Source organism: Rhipicephalus sanguineus, chromosome 2 (genome assembly GCF_013339695.2).
Source record: "Rhipicephalus sanguineus isolate Rsan-2018 chromosome 2, BIME_Rsan_1.4, whole genome shotgun sequence".
Lineage (NCBI taxonomy): Eukaryota > Metazoa > Arthropoda > Arachnida > Ixodida > Ixodidae > Rhipicephalus > Rhipicephalus sanguineus.
The window spans coordinates 187,003,343-187,025,202 of record NC_051177.1 but is presented as its reverse complement, the minus strand read 5'-3'; the positions used below and the strand labels follow the sequence as shown (position 1 = coordinate 187,025,202).

The 21,860-nt window shown below is 44.2% G+C and overlaps 1 protein-coding gene across 1 annotated transcript; it reads right to left on the bottom strand.

Annotated features, from left to right (window-relative positions):
- Positions 1-6,689: 6,689 nt before the first annotated feature.
- LOC119383924 (N-alpha-acetyltransferase 40) lies at positions 6,690-21,514 on the bottom strand. Its single transcript, XM_037652195.2, has 4 exons — positions 21,430-21,514; positions 18,527-18,690; positions 13,097-13,311; positions 6,690-8,488 (listed from the first exon to the last, which is right to left on the bottom strand). Exons 2-4 carry the CDS (start codon positions 18,656-18,658, stop codon positions 8,203-8,205), a joined length of 633 nt encoding a protein of 210 aa, XP_037508123.1. The 5' UTR covers positions 18,659-18,690; positions 21,430-21,514; the 3' UTR covers positions 6,690-8,202.
- Between the last annotated feature and the right edge of the window lie 346 nt (positions 21,515-21,860).

The following is a 21,860-nucleotide window of genomic DNA, read 5'->3' as shown; positions in this document are numbered from 1 at the left end:
ATGTCACTTTTATAAATGCAGGAAAACAAGTTCGTGTGGGCATGGTTATCGGTTCCGATTGTTGCATTTATGACACAACATTTTGTTGAAAAATAATTTGCAAAAGTTTATGCAAGACCATGTACTGTACACCTGTGGACACTGGCATGCCCTTATGCAATTTTTCCAGCAAACTACTGCTCTGTATGACACGCTTGTGGGATTCGTTCATGTCATGCCTATTTGTGCAAGCTTTGTGGCATTGGCAGAACCACCAGCTTCCGCTAATTCTTTGTGAAGTTTGCCAATGCAAGCTTGTCAGTGTCTGACTACCCTTCTTGAAAGTCTAACAGTGACACCGGGAAGCATCTGCTTCAATAAGTTACTTTTACACACAGCTGTGTGTAGGTGATATTTGCAACTTGGAAGCCGCATGTAACACTTGACTATTTGTGTAAAGGTAAATTATTAATGAATGCTAGAACAGCCACGGTAGAGGCTAGTTGTTTGTACAGGGTTGACCTCACGTAAGGTGAAAACCTCATTAGTGTTCAAGGCGGTAGAACTAGAATGCTTATTCTACTTCACGAGGGAGGTGTACATTATACGACACCTAATCATGGTGTCGTTAAACACAATAGTGATTTTTCAAATTATGTACTGAGACACATCAGCTTCTATGAAGTATTGAATAGGTGTTCACATTAGATGTGGACAACCGTGTACATATAGTTGAATTTTGCAGCACGCTCAAAAACAGTGCAGGTAGCACAAGTCAACAGGACAGGAGCAAAATTCAGCCATACCTAATGAAGCTAAAATGCATTTTACAAAAGATGGTGCTCAGGGCAAGCACTGCTTTCCTGCTGTTTTCTTTTTTTCAATATGTTGAGATCTTTACGGATTAATTGACAGGTGTGCATTTTGTTTAAAATGCCCGAATGGTTTCCTGGCCGCCTTGTGATTTTCTTGTCCTCTTGCAGCTACAACGCCAAGAGGCGTCACTGGCGTCGTACCAAGCTCAAGCTGTAAGGTGGCGCCCAGAGCGGCCAAGTGTCGGGGGACTGTGATCCGTGTTCTCATCGTGCGTCACTCTCATCGCAACCGTGATGCTGCCACCTGGATTGTCTTGATTGGAAGTAAAGTGCTTGAACTTGGCTCATCATAACCACGGTGTCCTTTATCTGTGTGTTGTATATCTGTTGGGCACATCCAGCAACCTTGCTAAAACTGGTCCGACGCATTAGTTAAGACTCATTCACACCTGCGACTTGGTGGTCACACAACCAAGTTAGGCGCAAAGCAACTGCTTTGGCTCAGTCGTGCAACTGCAGTTACAAACCTCTGAACCAATCAAATGTGCAGGGACAGGACGTCAGCTTATCTTAAGTGGCAGTGGCAATGTGAGCAGACGTGAATTCTGTGTGGCAACAGGTATAGGTCTCACGCAGGTGTTAACATTGATCACCTTGAATCGCTTTTTGGTCGCCATTTGCAAATGCTCGCGCTACCGTTGCTAGTCGCAGGTGCTGTTGAGCCTTTATGGTGCTTGGCTGCCGACCAAAAAGTCTCGAATTTAATCTCTGCTGCAGCATTCATGTTTTGATGGAGGCGAAATGCTAGGGGGCCCAGGCATTGTGCTATGTTGGTGCATGTTAAACCCCAGGTGGTCAAAATTATCTGAAGCCCTGCACTGCAGCGTGCTTTGTAATTGTATCTTGGCTCTGGCCTGTAAACCCTCAGAAATTATGCTAAAACTTTTGAAAATTATGTATGCAGTTCAGCTAGTACAACTAGAGCAAATCATTTGCAGCACAATTTCACAGAGGCACCTTGTATCAAGGAAGCTATGGTCTATTAGACGTTGCCCTTCTCTTGAGCCGTGCTTTTTGCCTCCTCAACTTTTTCAGGCAGTTGGGGCTAAGCTCTGGTTTCTGCGATTTCCGCATGCTGATGGATGATCGTGGCATAGAGTTTCCTAAAATGACCTAGAGGGAACTCTGGCGCTGCGATCGTTCAGCCACCATGGGAATGATGGGTAGTACACGGATTTGCCTAGTCTTGGTGCTTGTGGGCTTCGAACGCACTTGTGGCTTTGTTTATTGCTATGTTTCGGTTTTCTTTCGGATAAAAGAATGGATCGTTGTGAACTTCGTGACCAGATTTGAATCGGTTAGGCTAAAGAAGTTAAAGTGGTGAAGTGGAACTGCTGACTTTTGCTGAACTTCGTTTTGCGACAAAGCGGATGCAGGCGACGCGGAGCCAAACGGAGCCGAAAGAACGAAGTTTAGACAAATCCGTGTACTACCCATGATTTCCATGCTGGCTGAAGCGCGATGCATTGCAGCTCCCATAGACACTAGCGCCAGAGTTCCCTCTAGTAAGTATTGTAGGAAACTCTATGGATCGTGGAGACCATGATCCATACAAAGTGCTCTACAAAGTGTCGCCACCTGGTTGCCCACATTCGGTACAAACGTCAACAGGCCAATCAGATGTACATGTGAGTGCCGTTGTGAACTGCCACATATGTAGAAGTGGTAGAAAAGTTGGTGTGGCAGCACCACTGCTAGCTGCAACAATGTGCCTGTTACATTAGAATAATTTTTGCATTTTATGTGGGGAGCTTAAATCTGTTATCTAAAAGATTTGCCCTAACAGCACAGTCGGTTTGTATGCAATCATAAACTGTTTCAGGACCCCTTTTTAAAAACTTGGAAACAATGGCTGTCTTGACGAGGAACGTCAAGGGGCCAAAATCTAAGCAAGCGCAAGCTCGGGTTGTGTGGCTACCACTAATGCTGTGGCTTGCTTTCTTGGCTGCTTCATCATTGTCTCGTCTTGTTCACTACAGATGTTATTAAATTAGTACTAGTCCACCAAAAATTCCCTGCGTCACAGTAACCCGTGGGCACATCTAAAAGTGCATCATTGTACCACTTCTGATCAGGCATGAACTATGGGATGCTTGGACAGCTCTGGTGTACAGTGATGCACTGGGTGAGTTGTTTCTACGGGCAAGGTAAAAAGTACTGGGGGGTTCCACAAAAGTTTTATCCCATTTATAACACAAGTGAATGTAGTGCATTTGAAGTACAGGCCATGTACCTATGCTATGGAAACTAGCCTTGGCAAACATTAAGTGTCTGTGTATTTGTAGGACAAAGTACTTCACAACGTGCTGGGTTTGATCTCCAAGAAATGCAACATGTGCAGCAATGGTAGCCCACTTTCAAGTGGCAACGATGACCAGAAGTGTGCCTTCTTGGTCTTCATACCTTGAACCTAGTTATCAACATGCTGAATAACAAGTGACATGCTTGTTTGGCACCAACAGCTAGGTAAGGAAGAAATGCAGGACATAAACCACGAAGAGAGGCAAGCAGAGGCAGAGAGCATGGTGCAACAGGGGGCATGTTTTTTTTACAATGACATCAGCTGGCTGCACCAAGTGAGCAAGATAGCGGAGTCTGCTGCTGTCGATTTTATTGCCTGGTTTTTTTTTTTATGTACATCCAAGTTCAATACCTGAACAGAGATGACTGCCCTTTTGAAATCATACTTTGTTTCCTATTGTGAGCCTATTTTCCACTGCAGTGGCACAGATGGCCTTTCTGAGTCATATATTAATTGGTTGGTAGGTTAGTGGGTTCGTCCCAGAGTGACTCAAGCTATGAAAGATGCCCTAGTGGAGGACTCTGTGCAATTTTGACCACCGCAGATTTCTTAACATGCATTGAAATCGCGCAGCACAGGGCGCTCTAGCATCATGCCTCCTGAAAATGCAACTGCTGCGGATGGGACTGAACCCACGTTCGGTAAGCAACCAAGCACCGTAACCACTGAACCACCATGGTGGCGAATAGTTTAATGAATTAGTGCACTTAATGATGCTTCCAATACTTGAAAGTGTAAATTCAACATTGCACTGCTGTTCAGTAGCAGTCCTAAGTACAATTCCTGGAACGAAACAAATGTTTCCGCTACTACAGCGTTGGCTGTTCGAAATCGCCGCTGCCAGTGTCTGCACGGGCCAGTGGCCGTTGCAGCTATCGTGCACACTTAGGTAAAAAAGGGTTTGAGCTGGAGTTGAACCCAGGCATTCTGTGTGGCAGTCGAATGTTCTACTTCAGAGCTTGGAACTTCTTCAGAAAAAGATTCTACACAGATGTCATGTCTGGTGACGAATCACATTGACAGATATATTGTAGTATCGCGTAGATGAGAATCTCGCTAGGTGTCGCACCATGTGAATTTCCTAACAAGTCGGTTGGTTAAAGGGGAAAAAAAGACTGGATTGGGCAATCACAGTTTGATCCCTGCTGAATTTGAAGACCGATGTGGGAGTTCAAAAGTGAACACAAATCACTTTTTTTTTTTGCAAAAAACAGCGGCTGCAGCCGTAGGGTTTCTTGAGATGCTGAGCGAATATGATGTCATCTTCGCTATGGCGCGTCATCTGCAGCAGCAGCACAGCCTCCACGATTACTAGCTCCGGCAATGGTGTGGATGGAGCTAGTCACGGGGGCCACGGTTGAAGATGCAAAACACTTGTTCACATTGCAATTGGCTGTTTGTTATTGTGGCAGATATTGTAATCCAGCTGTAGAGCTTTCAGCGTCTCTGTACTTACTTGAGCCTCGGGTGCTTAAACAGCGCTCTCATAGTTAAGATCAGTGAGCGGCGGGCATGTTCCGTCATTGTGACTCCGTCAAAGGTACCGAAGGTGATGTTCATTTCCACGCCCACATGTTCGGCGCGCTCACACAGGCGGAGCAAGACAAAGTTTTCTTTTGAGCCTTTTAAAGCTTCTGCAACAACCTCTACGACATTGTCGACAATAACGTCGGTCCTCGTAAACCACGAAGTTTTACCAAATTCTAAAACCACTTCAGCTTCCCACCCATTACCACGAAGGGCTCAGCCATAATTCATCGAAGGGCTCAGCCATAATTCATCATCATCAGCCACAGCATTGGCAAAGTGTGCAGCTACGTAGGTGTGCTATTGCCTTCAGACATGTAATGGGTGCTTTGCCACTTTGCCAAATGACAATTATGGCCTAGTGGTACCTTCAAACTGTACTTGGAGTAGGTGCCCTAAGAGAGTCTACAACGAGCTCTACGACAGCTGTTCCTCCAGCTTTTGCTGCGACTGTGCTGTGTAGGCCTGGCGTTTTTTTTCCTTGGTGAAGACCAGTGTTGGCAGTAACATGTTACAAGTAACGGCATTACTGATAACTCGTTACTTTTTTCGCTAACTTAGTAACGTGCTCGTTAACATTTCAGAACCGTAACGGGTAACATACTTACATTAACATTTCTCGGCAGCATGAGGTGTTACGTAACTTGTTACTTTTTATTCCGATTATCCTCGAAGTTTTACACAAAACTCCTTTGTCTTGTAGGCGCCACTTTCGCAGAGCTCGACCTGACAATTTTTGAGGCAATTATGCAGGTTAAAGGGGAAAGACTATATGTGTGCAAATATTTTAACAGCAAAACTGTTTAGCAAATCGTTCCTTGCGAGTCGATCGCAGAAAACTACCATTATCTTAACGGGTATGTGCCACTGCGCGGCTACATGCAAACGTGTTGAGAGAAACAGACAGACAGCCGGAAAGAAAGAAAAGAAATTCTTCACGAGGTGGATTTCAAAACAACGTACCCTCGATCCGAAGGCGAGCGTGCTAACCATTCGGCTATCCAGGCATGCTAGCAGGCCGTAGCATAGCCTTGTATAGTGTAGCTAGGGGATGGGAAAGGGAAGTGAGCGGGAGGAAGAGGGGAGAGAGTAAAGCATAGCACAGAAAGGATTAGAATGAAATGCAGAAAGAGAGAGACGTAGAGAGCATCAACGAAGGAGCGAGAAGTAGAGAGAGAAAAAAAAGAAAGAGGAAGCAAGCATCACGTCATCTAGCGACCAGATACCGCAACACCTGGCCAAGCCGTGCATGCGCAGTAGCTAAGCCAGGCCCTCCGACGGAGACATCGCGTGCAACCTCCGCTCTATAGTGCATAGTCTGGCTGCGTACCCCCGAGGAGGGAGTCGCGCATCTCGAAGCTAGACGTGTCGGTCGACTGGGAGTATGAGCGGCGACGGGTCAGTGCTTCGCTGTCCGCAGTTTGCGCAGCTTAGTGCAAACTGCCCGCATTTTTTTCCCTGGAACTAAGCCCTTTAAGCACTTATTTATTTATTTATGGCTACAATAATTGAGCATCTATTTGTTAGTAGAAGCACACTGCCTTAATTACTGCAAATTTGCCGAGAGTTGAGTGACATTTTCTTTGTAAGCATAGATGAACAAATATATTGTGCTTAATGTCACACTGAGATAAATGGCTTCACCATGTGCCGCAGAGTTAGACGTCATCACGTGTAACTCTACAGGCAACTTCTTTGGCCACTATAATATTGCTGGGGTCAGGCACATTTGTGCAAAGCATTCTCATTAAATTAGTTGATGTAACATCGTTGTTCAGGCTAAAAGTATTATGCGAAATATAAATATGAGCTTTATAACACTGCTGCTGTATGTTCTGCAGCGAAGACGCTCTGATTCAAATTTTTGACCATGGACCAACGGCGCAAGTAACGTGCGTTACATTTTTTTCTGTTACGGGAACAAGTTTCATTGTGGAGTGGGGGGGGGGCGGTAACACGTTCCTATTTTGTTAGCGTAATGAGTAACATATTTAGTTACTTTTTTTTCAGTTAACGCCTACAACACTTCTCATGACAACAGTAGTAACAAAAGCAGGCAAAACACATGCATATTATATGAAAGGTACTTCATTCAAAGCTGTACATGAATGGTACACAGATAACAGTTGTTGCTTACAAGTGCAGTGTCCCATTTTTGGAAAGATGTCTTTTTATTGACAATGAACGAAAAAAGCACTGTGCTGTCTTTGTGGAAGACAATGTATTTACATAATAGTTGTAGCTGTAGCATAAAATGCTGGAAAATGGAAAAGCAACTAAAAAGAGAGCCAAACATGGCAATTAACTCCCATCATGAAATTGACGAGTGGTGCATTTCTCGTGCATAGTCACTACAGCTGAAACAAATGAGTGTGTGTGGTCTGAAACTCTTGCTCTCAAATAGCAAACTGGAACAGGTCATTCCACATGTTGCAATTTTTATGCCAGTGCAATGCAGTCTCCATTTCAGCGAGATGCTAATGCTACAATATGAAATAAACAGTATCTATCTATCTATCTATCTAATTGCACTTGTGCTTATTTGTGTAACCAAATACTATTGTTCAGCTAATCAGTGCTAGCACTTTTTAACTGATGTTAAAGAAATGGAGTTGCTGAAAGGCACGGGCTTTCCAGCAGCTCTTCTAGGGCACCAACAGCTTTGCTAGACCTGTACTGAAGTGTCTCAAACAATGATGGCCACAACAAATTGTTTAAGGAAGAGCGCAGTTTCCAATGACAAAACAAATTCATTCACCAGAAGACTATGCTTTTTTCAACAGACTTGCAGAAACGAAATGCTGCAGTTTCTCACTCGGTAAGAAATGGAGCCCTATACAGAATGTTGGAGTCTTTGCTTGCTTTGACTCCAAAACTAGACACCTCAAGGCATAGCAACAACAAATGGTCATGATGATGAGATCATGTACAGTGGCAATGACAGGAATGTAAATGAGGATGTGATTTAAGGCGACCAGATGGGGGGAAATGCTGTCGTGGTCATAAGTTGGATTCCCACGATGGATGATCGCAGAAATATTTGTCACACAACGCAAGTTGGATCACTTCACAGCCAGCAATCACATGAAAGCAGACGACAACACATATGAACCAACCGCACCCTCACGTTTCAAAAGCATCGGTGAGAGCACAAACGAACCAGGATGCCACACACATTCTGAGCTAAACAAAAAGCAAACTACACAATGGGTGTGTTTCGATTCATGGATCTAACAAGTTGGTTGCTGCGAGGCATTTGCAGTAGCCGGGCATCTCTTGCCAAATATCCGAAGAATGGTTTGGCGTATACTTGTGTGCAGTTCTATGGGACCTGAGTGATAAGCCACCCACAAACTCGAATCACCATTTGCTTCACCTTGAGAATACAGATATCGTGACAACCAAGTGGGATGTTTCAGTTGTCTCAATGCAGTGGTCGAGGGCTTTCCTGTCCAAGCCTGAACACTGAAGGCCTACACAGGGAGTACAGGGATGATTGAGACAGGCAAGCGACATGTGTCAGCGCTTGGCAGGGACCCCAGTGCGACGACTCAGGATGACATAGTCGGCTGCGTCTCCCGACGGACTTGTCTCGTCGGTACGATAGCCGAGTGCCTTCTGGTAGAAGGCCAGGGCACCCGTGTTGCTCTTGAAGACGGTGAGGACGGTCTTGCACATGCGGAAGTGGGCCGCCAACTGGTCGAGGAGGCGCATCAGGTGTGAGCCCAGGCCTCGACGCTGAACCCGCGACTCCAGTTGCAGCTCGTAGCAGTAGAGCACTGACATGCCACCATCCATGTCAAAACTGCAACGCAAAAAATAAAACAAGCACGCACAGTGGTGAAGGCAGACATGACAAAACACGAGCTTTCCACTATATATATACTAGACTGTAGTTTTCACCATATGGAGGACGGACCTAATCCTGTGATGCAATGTGATGAACGAATATAGAAAACTGGACGAGGATGTGTAGATTCGTCTTTATGAAAACAGCGCAGGGAAAGCAGACACACGGCAAAAACGGGACAAACAGCACACTAAGAAATGTGATCTATTGAAATTGACACGAAATATATGCAAAGAAAAGGTGGGGTGTTCAAACCGTAATGTGCAGACTTAATTAGTGGTAGCTGTTTTCAGGTGCTCTGTTTACACTCAGTTTGCAAGCCGCACACTATGCCTGGGACTCCCACTTACCCCTTTTCATTCTGTACAGGGTGTTTCAGCTAACTAGCACCAAGTATTAAAGAAACATGGATGCTACGTTTCCGCGATTGGCGCAGTATTCTTGTAAGCCAGTAAGAGCATGTCAGGATACCTTTTCCAATCAATATCAAACAATTCAGTAATTTAATCATGCAATACGGTCACGAAATCGCTGCAGACCGCATCGGTGCATAGTGGAACTCGCCAGGACTATTGCAGGCAGAAATGATCGATAAGAGCGCAAGCCTACGATTGGATAAATGTAACGTTAGTAGTGATCGTGGTGTTGAATCAAAACTCAGATTAGTATTGGGTTTCGTTTTTTCTTTCCGTGCTTTTTCATTGAACCCCAAATGGATGTCATAGCAAGAAAAAAGATCACTACAACTGCAAAGCACAACAGAGGCACTGGCTGCCATTTCACCTCTGGCATGTTTGTTTGCGCAGATTGGGTGTCCTTACGAAAGGCTCCTCTCCCTTCCCTCCTGTTGCTTCTGTACGTTTGCGAGCTGCCTCATTCCGCACGTGCGGTACACTCTTGATTGTTATTAAAGCGGTGCAAGTAATCTCGTTCATTGAATTCATGTCGCTGCACCTTTGCGGTGCTTCGGCCGGCTTACCGAACAACCCGCGAAACAACTTTGTGCAGTCCCGGTATGCTCGACCAGTAGGGGCAAACGTGCTTCACCGCCCTAGTCATTCCACAAATTCCCTTCTCAGAATGGGAGAAGGGAGTGAAAGTCTTCGTAAGGAACAGCGGACAAAGCCTCGCTTCGAAACAGTAGCGCTCGCCCAAATTCTGACAAGTCAGGTGTCACGCATCACATTTGTTACCATGGCAACGGCATCAACAATATGTTGGACAGCAACAAGCAACAATGGTGTGCAAGCTTCCCCTACGCAGGAGCTTTCAGCTCATTCCATTGGTGGCGCCTTTCACCATCGCTGGCGAGTGAAATGTGGTCATGTGACCCCGCAAAGATCCAGTTGAGGGTAGGCTTTTTTTTTGTATGTTGAACTTTCTAGGCTGTACAACTATGGACTGTGTGCCTCTATCGCTGCCATTCTTGCAGCATTCATCTTTCCATCCTTATGTCTACGCAACCCATGAGTAAAAAAGGAAGGCTCGAATAGTGTTGGAGGGCCCCTTTAAGAACACAGTGCGTAATGATCTTGTACAATTCTGAAAGGCTAACAACATTCCTATCAACGACAGCTGCGAGTACAGCAGACCCTAATCTTGCAAATGAAATCCATCCACTGTATAGTATGTATTAGGCTTGTGCGAATATTGGAGCACTTCGAATACTCAAACGAATATTACAGTATTCGAATTCGCTTCGATGTGAATTTAAATTATTGGAAATTTCGAAGTATTCGAAATGAACGAATAGGTGTATAGTATGTATTAGTCATCATGTAACCCCCCTGTAAAGGTGGTTTCACTGCAGTGGAGGGGTGCTATGCCGTGACTACACCTTTCCAGGGTATATCTGCACTGCCACAAAGCCCCACTTCAAGGTTAAATGCACATATATTACCCTCACATCGATTCATCATTTTTTAAGTTTAAAAGCTTGTCATACCGGCTTACATGCTCTAAGTATAGCAAATTTTAAAATGTAACATATTTTACGGGTTATCACTTGCATTCTACTGAAAGTAAAATCCTGCTACAGTCTCCTCCATCGCTGATGGAAATAAAGAAGTTATTATTATTATTATTTAAAGTTGCTTCCATTTCCTCTGAACCAAAAAGAATGACATTTGCACATGCCATTAAAAAAAATATATTGTGCAGGTTATATGCTCATTTTTCTTTATACAGTAAAAGCTCGTTAATTCGGAAAATCGGTTAATTCGGACACGTCATCTGGTCCCTGTAAATATATGCATCACTCTATGAGACTGGGCGCTCGTTATTTCGGACAGATTTGACCGCAAATCGGATAATTCGGCGACTTTCGGGCCGCTGGCGAGGCTCGAAAACGAAAAAAGAACCATTCGGAACAAAAGTGAAGCTCAAACGCTGCATCGCCATGGACATCAATTATCGGCTTGGCTTGACTTGAGACTGGTTGAATGCCTTTTCTTCGCGTGTGATAACGTGTGGGTATGGCGCGGTGTCATTTTTGTTGCTTTGTTCCCGTCCGTTGGTGTGCTGCATCGTTGAATGCCGTTTTATCGAGGAACGATTCAGTACGGCTCCTTTAGCTTGATCGTTGCTGGTACTTTTGTGCTGACTTCTCGTGTGAACGCACTCTCCGCCGATGGCAACGCCGGCGAAGCGGCCCAAGTATGAGGCCAAGGACTTCACCACCAAACTAGAAATTTTGCCTGCCCTGAAAAATGGGCTCTCCCGACAAGAAGTAGCTCCTGTGAAATGAAGTCGGCAAACAATACGACATGAGTCTCCTGAGCGCAGTTAGAATTCTTCGCGTATGTGTGGCAGAGCACGCCTGTGCACGCCACTGCCAACTGTTTCAGGCACAGTGGCTTTGTTGTACCCGACTCCAACGATGCCGCAGTGGCCGAAGTGTCGCTGAACGACGGTGCCGACGACGGGCAGGATTTCGGAAGTGTTATGCCTGATGCAATGACACTCAATGATTATATCGGCATTGATGGCGTTGCCACTGCCGGCTCTCTGACTGATGAGCAAATCGTCAAGGAAGTGATGTATGGCGACGAATCCGAGAACGAAGATCCTGAGAGGAGCAGCCACACTATGAGCCACACAGGCCCCCTCATACTGTGAAGGAAGCCGCGGAGGCCCTCTTCGTCCTTAAAGAATTTTGTTTTGGCACTGGAAACAGCATGCGAGCTGCTAAGCACCTTGAAGGGCTCAGAAAAATTGTGTCCGCGCGAATTTCTGCTCGAAAACAGACGCATCTGCGATTACCTTGTAAAGTAAAGGTATGTTGAAAAAACTCTTGCATTTATTGTGCTTATTTCGACCATTCGATAATTCGGACATTCGGTTAATTCGGACATTTTTTCCGGTCCCTAGAAATCCAAATTAACGAGCTTTTACTGTAATACAGTAGAACCCAGCTGTTACGTTCCTCACTGCTGCGTTTTCCTGGCTGTTACGTCGTTTCCCGCCGGTCCCGGCAACCCCGCTGTTACGTCGTAACTGTCGGACCGTTCCCGTATGATACGTCGCGAAGTGCGCTCGGAGCCGACCGAGTGACTACCGAAGAGAGCGGCCATGGTGCATTTTCACGCAGCTTGGAGTGGTTTGACCGTAACATTAGCCGCATGAGAGGCGCAAGCAACAGGATCTTTCGATTGATGCAAACAAAAGCATTGCCTTCGAGATTCGTATTGCAAAGATGGCGTCTATGACGTAAATGCTTGCGAAAGCAAGGCCTTCGAGATTGGCATTTACTATTGACAAAAGCATAGCCTTTGAGATTTGTATTGCACAAACATGGCGTCTGCGACGTAACTGCTCGCGAAAGCAAGGCCTTCGAGATTGGCATTCACTTCTGCCATCGCGTTGGTGTAGACTCATCATCATCGTTATTTGTCGGAAGACGGGAGGAGTTCGAGCTGGTTGGAGCTCGCACGGTCGTCATTGCGTGTGCTTAGTTCTTTCATGCCTACAGCTGTTGGTGTTAAAAAAAATCACAGACGTTGATTACATTTCTGTGGACGACGCCATCCCGAGCTCCGCGTTTCTATCCGTTGACAAGATCGTGGCTGAGTGCGCCAATTTTCGTGCTGCTCGTAAGCATTGAAATAAAATTCTGTAGCACTAGTAAATACTTTGTCATTTTTCCTGTTTTTCGGCTCTTGCGTTTCCCGTCTCTTACGTTTATTTCCTACGGTCCCTTCAAAAATGTAACAGCAATGTTCTACTGTATGCGACATATACTATTTGAATTCGGTTCGAAATTATTCAGCCAAATCACTATTCACTTAGAACCTAAAATTTACTATTCGCAGAAGCCTAAAGCTAACCAATATCTCCCATATTAGCTAAGTGCTGTTCACTTATGCGGCAGGAAAATGTGGTAGAGTTTCCAGACCTTTGAAATGATGTGTCGGGTGCTCCTTCAAAGCTGATGAAATTTCAGTTAGGTGTCGTTCCTTTCAAAACGCCCACCATGGGTTAAGCCAATCAACGCCTGCCGCCAGTGTTGTCTAGCGAGACTATTTTATTTGCTCCTGAAAGTCTGAGCACAGTGCCGGAGCTCACCGAAAGTGGATGAATCCAACGGGCGAGTCGTCTTCTTCCAGGCGTGCCACCAGGTACCAGGCGTCCCTGTGGCCCAGCTCTTTGCGCTTGGCGTTCTCGCTCCAGCCCCACTGACTGGACTCGTAGAGTTCACGCATGTTCTGCGACACCAGGTCAAAGGCCCACTCCCGAAGGTCGTTGGGAGCGGCCGTGGCACGGACGCAGCTCACTCGTACCTGCAGTCGACACACAAAGTACAGTCTCGTTAAGCAGAGGCTCAAACATTCAGAGAAACATATTGAATCTTGAAAGTAGTGACATCGTAGATTTCACTTGGGTAAGTAAAAGCACAGTCTTTGTGTGCATGTTTTATTTACTTCTGCTGAAGTGTCCACTGCTGGGCACTGGGAGCTGCAGCCAGTAAAGCTACACGTATGTTGCTTTTCTCGCACCTTCCCAACCACATCTCATGTGGAATTTTTTTTTGTACTTTGTGTGGTAAAGAAATCAACTTCAACTTCAGACAAAACCAGGAGGACGCTTCAGCTTCGCCTTCAAGTGTGGAATGTGATAGCCCAATTGCACGACGCTTCGCTTCTCGATGGAAACCTCAACCATGCTGCTAGGAAGAGAATGGCTGTGCACGTAGCGTTGGCCGTTCTAAACTCTTCTAGAATGCCTACTGCAAGTACAGTTTCGAAATACAAAAGGAATAACCTGACACACACGTAACCATACACACACGCAGGCACAGGCTTGCAATTGACCTTTATTTCACGCATTCCTCCTATAAGTACACTTCACAGAAATCATCACCGAGCATGCGCTTTTCAGAAAGGTATCACAAAAATCTTGGCAACCATAGGACATCATCCTTAACAACGCTCATCAATGAATCTCATCTCTGTGCTATGTAAGAACACCGATGACTCACTGACACATTCATTTCCCTTCTTCCTAATGTGGTATGCTTCGCAAATTTCCCTTGCTCTATTATCTCGGCAGCAGCTCAATATCTTAACACCTGTCAGCATTGGTTCGCACGTGCACTCGGAGCAGTTGGTGGGTTGTCAGTAAAAAACAAACGCCTGGTGTGATCCTATGCTTCTGCTACGCACTATTACATGTCTTCACATGACTCCTTGAACTACATGTTGACTGTATAGGATTTTTTTGTGAAGCACTTTCCAGTGCTGGTGAAGCTTTGTTGTAGAACACCTGACTGCCACAAAGAGTGCCTGAGTTTGATCTGGGCTTCAACTCTTGATCCTTATTATTTGCATCCATCGTAATTTTTCTCTCACAGACAATGCCACCGACGCCAACAGTACAGTATTAAAGGGGCCCTGCAGCACTTTGCCAAGTAACCATCAAATGACTTCACTAAAGGAGTATATTGCCTCACAAATCGTCCGCCGCAAAAGTTTTTGGAATCCGTCAAGTACGTGCGGAGTTACGGAGATTTGTCGCTTGCTGTAATTGCTTTCTCTCTTCTCTTGTTCCTAAGAACATGCTGGAAGCTAAGCAGGGAGGGATGGCACGGGGCAAAGAAGTTACGTCACTCATGTGATGACCATGAGCACTTTTTCTTTCTCTTTGAGCGCGGGGCTAAACTTCAGAGAGATCGCGCGCGTGGGCATGTGGTGGCCTCCCGCGGCGGGTGCAGTAACTATGCAGCTTATGATGCTCAAATCAGTTAATGGCCGTGAATTTGGGTATATGGTGCGGCTGTTTGAGTATATGGCATCATTTGTAGAGAGAAGAGGGAGCGAATTTTAGCTGACTTTGACAACTAATTGTAAATTCTAGGCCGCGTGCTGCGCTGTAATGTTTAGCTCGCATGTTCTCAGGAGCCTTGACTACCGATTGGCAGCATTTTTTGACCATACTGAAAAAGTGTTGCAGGGCCCCTTTAAGTGACATGGGTTCTTTAGCACTATCACATTAAAACTGTTTGAACACATGTGACATAGCCTTGATTTTGCCCAGTGTAGCAGAAGTAGTAAGCATTCTTTTTTTGTGTATGTGTGTGCTTGAATACCTCCAGACACCTATAAACTCAAGGTGGTGATTACACATCATTACATTTCTGTTACTGCTCTTTGCCATTCAAACTATAAGGCAGAAAAGAAACCAAAGTATGAGACATGTCACATTCCCTATCCGTGATGTCACAAGTACTGACAGCATCTCCTTTGGTCTGATTAGTTGTGAACAAAGGAGGAGAAAGGGGCCACACAAGGAGATGTGATCTCTCTAGTGCTGTTTGGGTACGGGGTCCCTGCATGCTGTTTGGGGTCCCTGCATGCTTAGAAGAAGTATTAAAACAACTACACTGGGAAGAAATGGGAATAAGGTTAATGGCGTATATCTCAACGATGCAAGATATGCAGATGACATAGTGTGCTTCGGCAATAATGGCGATGAAACTCAAGAAATGAGGGCTTCAAACACAGGAAGTATAGAAGCAGCATACCCAGGTCAACTATTAATCAGGGAGCCTACTAACGAAAAGGAAATTCACTAAAGGGTAAGGATGGGCCGGAGCTCATACAGTAGGCACTCGCAAATCATGACAGGCGATCTGCCACAGTCCCTAAAATGAAAAAGTGTACAACTGTTGCATACTGCCAGTTCTAAGATCAAGGCTAAAATTTGTATGATAACATAGAAACACAGGAAAATGTCCAGGACAACTGAGCATTTACAGGAACGGAAAAGCATTAAAGGGACCGACAACTGCCCAGGACATGAAATGAGATGACTGCACTGATGGAAAGATTGTCCGTCGCATTGACTCAAACCAACCCTGTTTATCTCGTGAGAGGCGGATTTATATTTTTATTTCTTCATTGAAAGTCGCGAAAAATGACCTTCGGTGCCTCTGGTGGCAAAATCATACACGGTCGGATGAAGCCGGTCACGTGACCATTGATTGGTGTATGCGTTCGATGACTTTTCTGTTAGTACTGAAATATTGTTCATTTCTTTATATTAAAAGATATTACTCCATAAAAATGTACATATAGGCCTGCTTTAGTTGTATGCAACAAAGTGGCGCTGCTTTCGCTTGGCGTAATGATCCCATGCCGCGAAAAGCCATCCATGACACAGGCGCAGGCAACCTTGGTCGCAGGCGTGCACAACGCTGTACAAATACCGAGAAAGTGTATAAAGCCACATCATCTCATTGTAACAGCTTGCTATTTTCAAAAATGGCTGGAAAGCTCAAAATAAAGGTGGTTAAGCATAGCTACAGTAACTCCTGCGAAACCAGAACAACGACAGCTTTCACAAGGGCTAGCGCCATTGCTATCTTTTCTCAGTGTTGCTGGAGCAAGCCTTCATGCGTGTTTGGAGCCTTTCAGATCGAAAAATACTGCTTATAAAATAACTACGTGCTTTTAGGATAAACCACTGCAGCTACAAACGCTACAAAGGGTAAGCTTCCTGTCGCGCCGTAAAAAGCTGGGTCGAGAAAAATCAGTTGTCGGTCCCTTTAAGAGACTGGAAACAGCAGAACGGGTCAGGCAATAAACAGGGGTTGTAAATATTCTAGTTGGCATCAAGCAAAAGAAATGGCTCTGGCCTGGCCACATAATGCGTATAACTGACAACCGATGGACAGTAAGAGCAACAGAATGGTTACCAAGAGATGGGGAACGCAGTCAAGGAAGGCAGAAAGCTAGGTGGAGTGATGAAATTAGGAAGTTTGCAGGAATGAAATGAAATCAGCTCACACAAGATAGGGTAAACTGGAGACCATTGGGAGTGGCCATCGTCTTGTAGTGGAGATAAAAATAGGTTCAGAATGATCGTGATGAACAAGGGGGGATTATGTTGTACTCTAAACAAACTAAACATTCAACCTGGGAAGCGCTACCAACTTCTTCTGCAGCAGAACAGCACATACAGAAAAAGATGTTTCAATGATGTCAAGTCACATTGACAGGCCAAAAATGCTATGAACAGGAAGTTTAACCTTAGATTTCTTCGCTAAATTATAATTTTCCTGCATTCAAAAGCCACAACTAAAGTTTAGAACAATTATTTAATTTTACTAGTCTAGACTGACTTAGCACTTTTTACTTGAGTCTCTTTAAAGGGACCAACAACTGGCCAAGATGTGTGACTAGATCCTGGTAAAAATGAAAATACCATGAATTACAGTGACAAATTGCAAGCTTCTTTTTTGCTATCTGAGTAGGATTTATATTTTTAAATCACGTTTAAAGGTAACAAAAACCGGTATGTTGCGCAGCATAGTGAAAAAGCCTTGAAACTGGATTATGGAGTTGTTCACTTTGCTGTATATAGTCTGATGCTTTCATGCGCACCGAAATTATTGCTCAAAATTAGAGTATGTATATTATTATCCATCCCCGCTCTATTCTGAGCTGCTTACGAGGTAAAAAAATGTTGCACGCTGACAAGTGGCACTGCCTTTGCGGCGACTAGTGGAACATGACTGAGCTGCGGCACATGCACGCAGAGTGCACACATGTGCAGAAAACCGCCGCGCACAGACACGAACTGCTCCTGCACTCATCGTCCACTGTTTGCAGCATGTGTTGTGTGTATACGGCTCCATAGTCACCACAGAGAGAAACATGTGATTATAAATGTTACACAGTGTTTCCCGCACTACCATTCTGTGATTAGACACTGATCGGTAAGCTTTCCGTTGCGCTAAAGAAAACAGGTACCATAAATATTGGTTGTCGGTCCCTTTAAGACATTAATATTAAAATCGAGAACACTGCCAAGCAACGGTTCAAATTTTTTTTTTTATGCAACTCCTGTTTTGGCATACATGCCAAAACAGGAGTTGCTCAAATGCACATAAGTACAGGATTTTTAAAATCAATACAAGCGGGGAAGAAAACCTCACACACACAAAAAAAGAAACAGAGAAAGTAAAAAAAAAATAAAGGCAAACGAAATTCCTGCATTCAATATACACATTACAACACAACTCATCAACAGCAACAGTACAGGTGAGCAAGCGAGTGCATTTGGACATATCACTGCTCAGTTCAACATTCGAAAGCAGCAATGAGTAGTAAAGGCCATTTAACTCAACAATGCACTCTTGAAAGCTTTAACACTGTTACACAGTACAGCGTCATTCGGTAACCTCTTCCACATGTAAACAGCCGATACAATAAACAAATTTTAAAAGGATTTTGTGTTATACTTAAAGGCTTTATGTACATACTGTGCTTTGTCTGCGAATGTGATGCGTCTAGGATGAAAACTTCTGCTATCTTTGTTTTGTAAATGCCATGGGATACTATATGAAAAAGGAATTTCATACTGTTAATGTTCATTCTTTCCTGCAATGTAAGAATGCACTGCGGGAAAGAAATGTCAGCCTTCCCTTCAGTAATGGCAGTTCGTGATACGCAAGACAGTGTGTGAAGGTAATCCAAAATGCAACTAGGCACGTACCCTGAGGCCATCCCGTACGTAGACAGCTGGCTCGGTGATTGCCGCCTGCAATGGGTCAGCCGATGCGTTCGCCGTTCGCACGAGGAGTGGCCCGATGTTGACCTGTTTGGTAGATTTACGGCTGCGTACCATGTTGGCTGTGGCTCCCTTCTTGGCAATGGGTGCTGCAGAGGAATGGTATGTATCAACCGCTTCTTCAGGCACAGGGGTTTGTTGAATTACTTGCACTACTTATTATGGCTAACAGGATCAATGTCCCCGCAAGATGTTACGATATTATACGCAACCAACTTCTCAACCTTCTCAGTTCAACAGCACAAATCAACACACCAATCTTGCCAAGGTAGATGATCAGAAGCAGGGTCCCAACCAGGAAGAGCCAGCAGAATAGGACCTGAGACGAAACAAGTATCTAAAAACATGCGAGATGCTGTCAAAATTAACTTGTCATTAGTACACAACTGCACAACCACATGCCAGTATGTGATGGGGTTTAAAGGGATCCTCGACAGGTTTGGGCATTGCAGACAAACAACTGTGGTGCATAGATCACGCGGTAGCAATTAAACACGCATGTCTACGTAACATGGCACACGTTTTGAACATCCACGGCCAGTTTGAAGTCACGTGCACATGCAAGGAGAGAACGGTCATGCAACGTCGAGTGTGCAATGCCGCTACTGCAAGTATGCCGAGAAGAGGAATGGAAAGAGCAGAAAAAAGACGTTGAGGGCTCGACATGTCGACTAGATGTGCTCCCTCTCTTCTTCAGCATTTGAGAAAATGAACGACAGCTATGCTGACGCTAGCTGCAGAAAACAGGGCGGACGTCCGCTCTGGCAGTAAAGCTCACCTCCTAAAGGCATGGCAACGAACCAATTCAGTTTCTCCTAACATCTCCTATAACAGACCAATTTGAACGATTACTTCAGTTAAGCAATCTGCAGGCAGCACCTTACAATTTCCTGTGACTAACTAAAATTTGCAATGGGACCTTGTGAGAATTCTGGGGCGATATAAGAGTAATGAAATGCCATAGTGGCACGCTGTTCTTAATCCCTTACTGTGTGACGCATCATATATGATAAATGTAGAACTTACTTAGACTTAACAGAATCAAGAAGCAGAAAAATCCTACGTTTTCACCTGTACCCTAAGTCCTTCCTATAAATGAAATACGCCACAACTGTAGCAATGGAGATAATTTCTTTTCCTTCTAAAAGCAGTTTACAGTAGGTTGTTGCACAACGTGGAAAAATCTCGTAACACAATTTACACAGTCTAAATTAGTGAAACATCACGGTGATTCGTTACTGTTTATTAAAGACACTAGCGCTTTAAACAAAAAAGATGTTTGAATGATCCTGTGTGAGGTAAGCAGTAATTACTGCATTATATATTATACAGCACATTGTTATAGGTTGTTTCGTGGAGGTGAGGAAGTTTGCAGAGAATGTGATTTTCAGAAAGCTTAACTACTGCACAGACATGGCCAAATTTATTTGAGCTCATTTCCCAATAACAAACCGTAGCAAAACATTTACATGGGTTAGTTCAGATATACTAGTGCAAGTACTAAGGTACGAAAAAAAAAAACAAGGACAACGAAGCTCCTGTTGACATGTGTTTCTTACACCACTGGTATACATATGTGTAAATGCTGCGGTGATGTGAGCTTTTGTTCTCAATGGGATTACGTGAATGAAGATGTCGGTAATAGCTGTTCGAAACACATTGTATGAATAAGTTATATATGGAACATTCGTTTTGAAAGTCACACTTCTTTTTATTTTACTAAATATTCTGAAGAAACGCTTACCCAGAAACTGCTTGCTTTTTTTTTATTTCTATCAATGTGCGACGCCTCTGTGCAAATGCTTACGGTATATATATATATATATATATATAGGAAAGAAGAATACTTTTAAGGGCTCGTTTTTCATTGTTACACAACATATTATTGAGAACTAACAGACAATAATGCCACGGAAAGTATAGGGCATGTGATTTGAAGTAATTAGGATATAAACGTGAAGAAGGTAAAGTGGACGAAAAGATAACTTGCCGCCGGCTGGGACAGAACCTGCGACCTTCGAATAACGCGTCCGATGCTCTACCACTGAGCTACAGCGGCGGTCACGAACAATGCACTAGCGCTGCAGTGCATTGTTCACGTTTAAAAGGCCCATAACCAAAGCTATCAACACGTGATAGATATTAACACAGACTTTCCAGCCAGCGGCGGATACCAAATTTACGAAATCGAGCTGAAAAGTGTACCTACTTTGACTGGACACAAAAGTGGCAAAAGTATTTCCTATTGCGATGTTTAGCGTTCGAAACGTCCGACAAAAAAACCCGCACTCCTAGCGGCTCCGAACACTCTGTAAAGACGGAAGCTATATAGGTACCAACCAACCAACCCAACCCCCGCCCATCCCCCAGACACGCGAATTGGTAGATGCTTCACTAATTTACACTTGTTTCTCTCTCTCTCTTTTTTTTTTTCTTGTTCTAGCTATGTGAACAAAAAACAGCCAGCACTGCTACTCTTTTTCAAGACGCTAGCACCAGTGTAAATAAACAAGCTAATACACTGCCAGCGAAAAACCGATTGCCTATGCATTGATCATATGAAACTTTGCGCGAGTGGGCTCTTCAGCGGCAATAGCTTCGCAACGATAGAGGCACAGTTACCAAAGAAATAAACTATGGCAGCGATCGGGGGTAAACAATGGCGGGTTGTTTCAATCGTCTCATCAGAGTTCACAACTTTCGCTGTGTCTCTCGGTAAGAAATAAAAGGTCTACGACACTGGCACGTCAGCCGCAAGTGACAGTCGTTCGCGAGATCCATGCGACGTGATAACAATGATAAAGAAATGGGAGAAATAAAGTACTTACTTCACTTTAGCGAATATTCTTTCAGCACAGCGCACGTACCACGAAGCATCCATACGCGGGAAAAAGAAAAGCGCGGAAGCGGCCATGCCGTGATGCCGCTGGCGATAAGCCTTTCGGGCAAGTTTTTTACCTTCTGTCACCACCTTTGAAAACGCAGTTTTTTTTTTCCAAAAAACACATTTTAAAATTTTTAAATTCCAAAAATCCTCAAAAATTTAACAATATTTTATCAAAAAAATTATGTGTTTATTTAATTTAGTTCTAAAGCCAATTTTCGAAGATGTGATGAATGGTTGCGAAACCGAAACTAGCGTGTGTCGTAACAGAAACTGATAAGTTAGCCAACATCAGCGGCAAATGTTGTACTTTTTCTGTTATGTTTTGATTTGATAAGTACAAGCTTATTTAAAGACAACTTGTAAGGCTTTCTT

Coding starts and splice junctions, on each gene's coding strand:
- LOC119383924 (XM_037652195.2), bottom strand. CDS start 18,658: ATGGTACGCAGCCGTAAATCTACCAAACAGGTCAACATCGGGCCACTC. Junction 13,312..18,526: donor ACGTACGGGATGGCCTCAGG/GTACGTGCCTAG, acceptor TGTCGACTGCAG/GTACGAGTGAGCTGCGTCCG. Junction 8,489..13,096: donor GTTGGATTCATCCACTTTCG/GTGAGCTCCGGC, acceptor TTTGCGTTGCAG/TTTTGACATGGATGGTGGCA.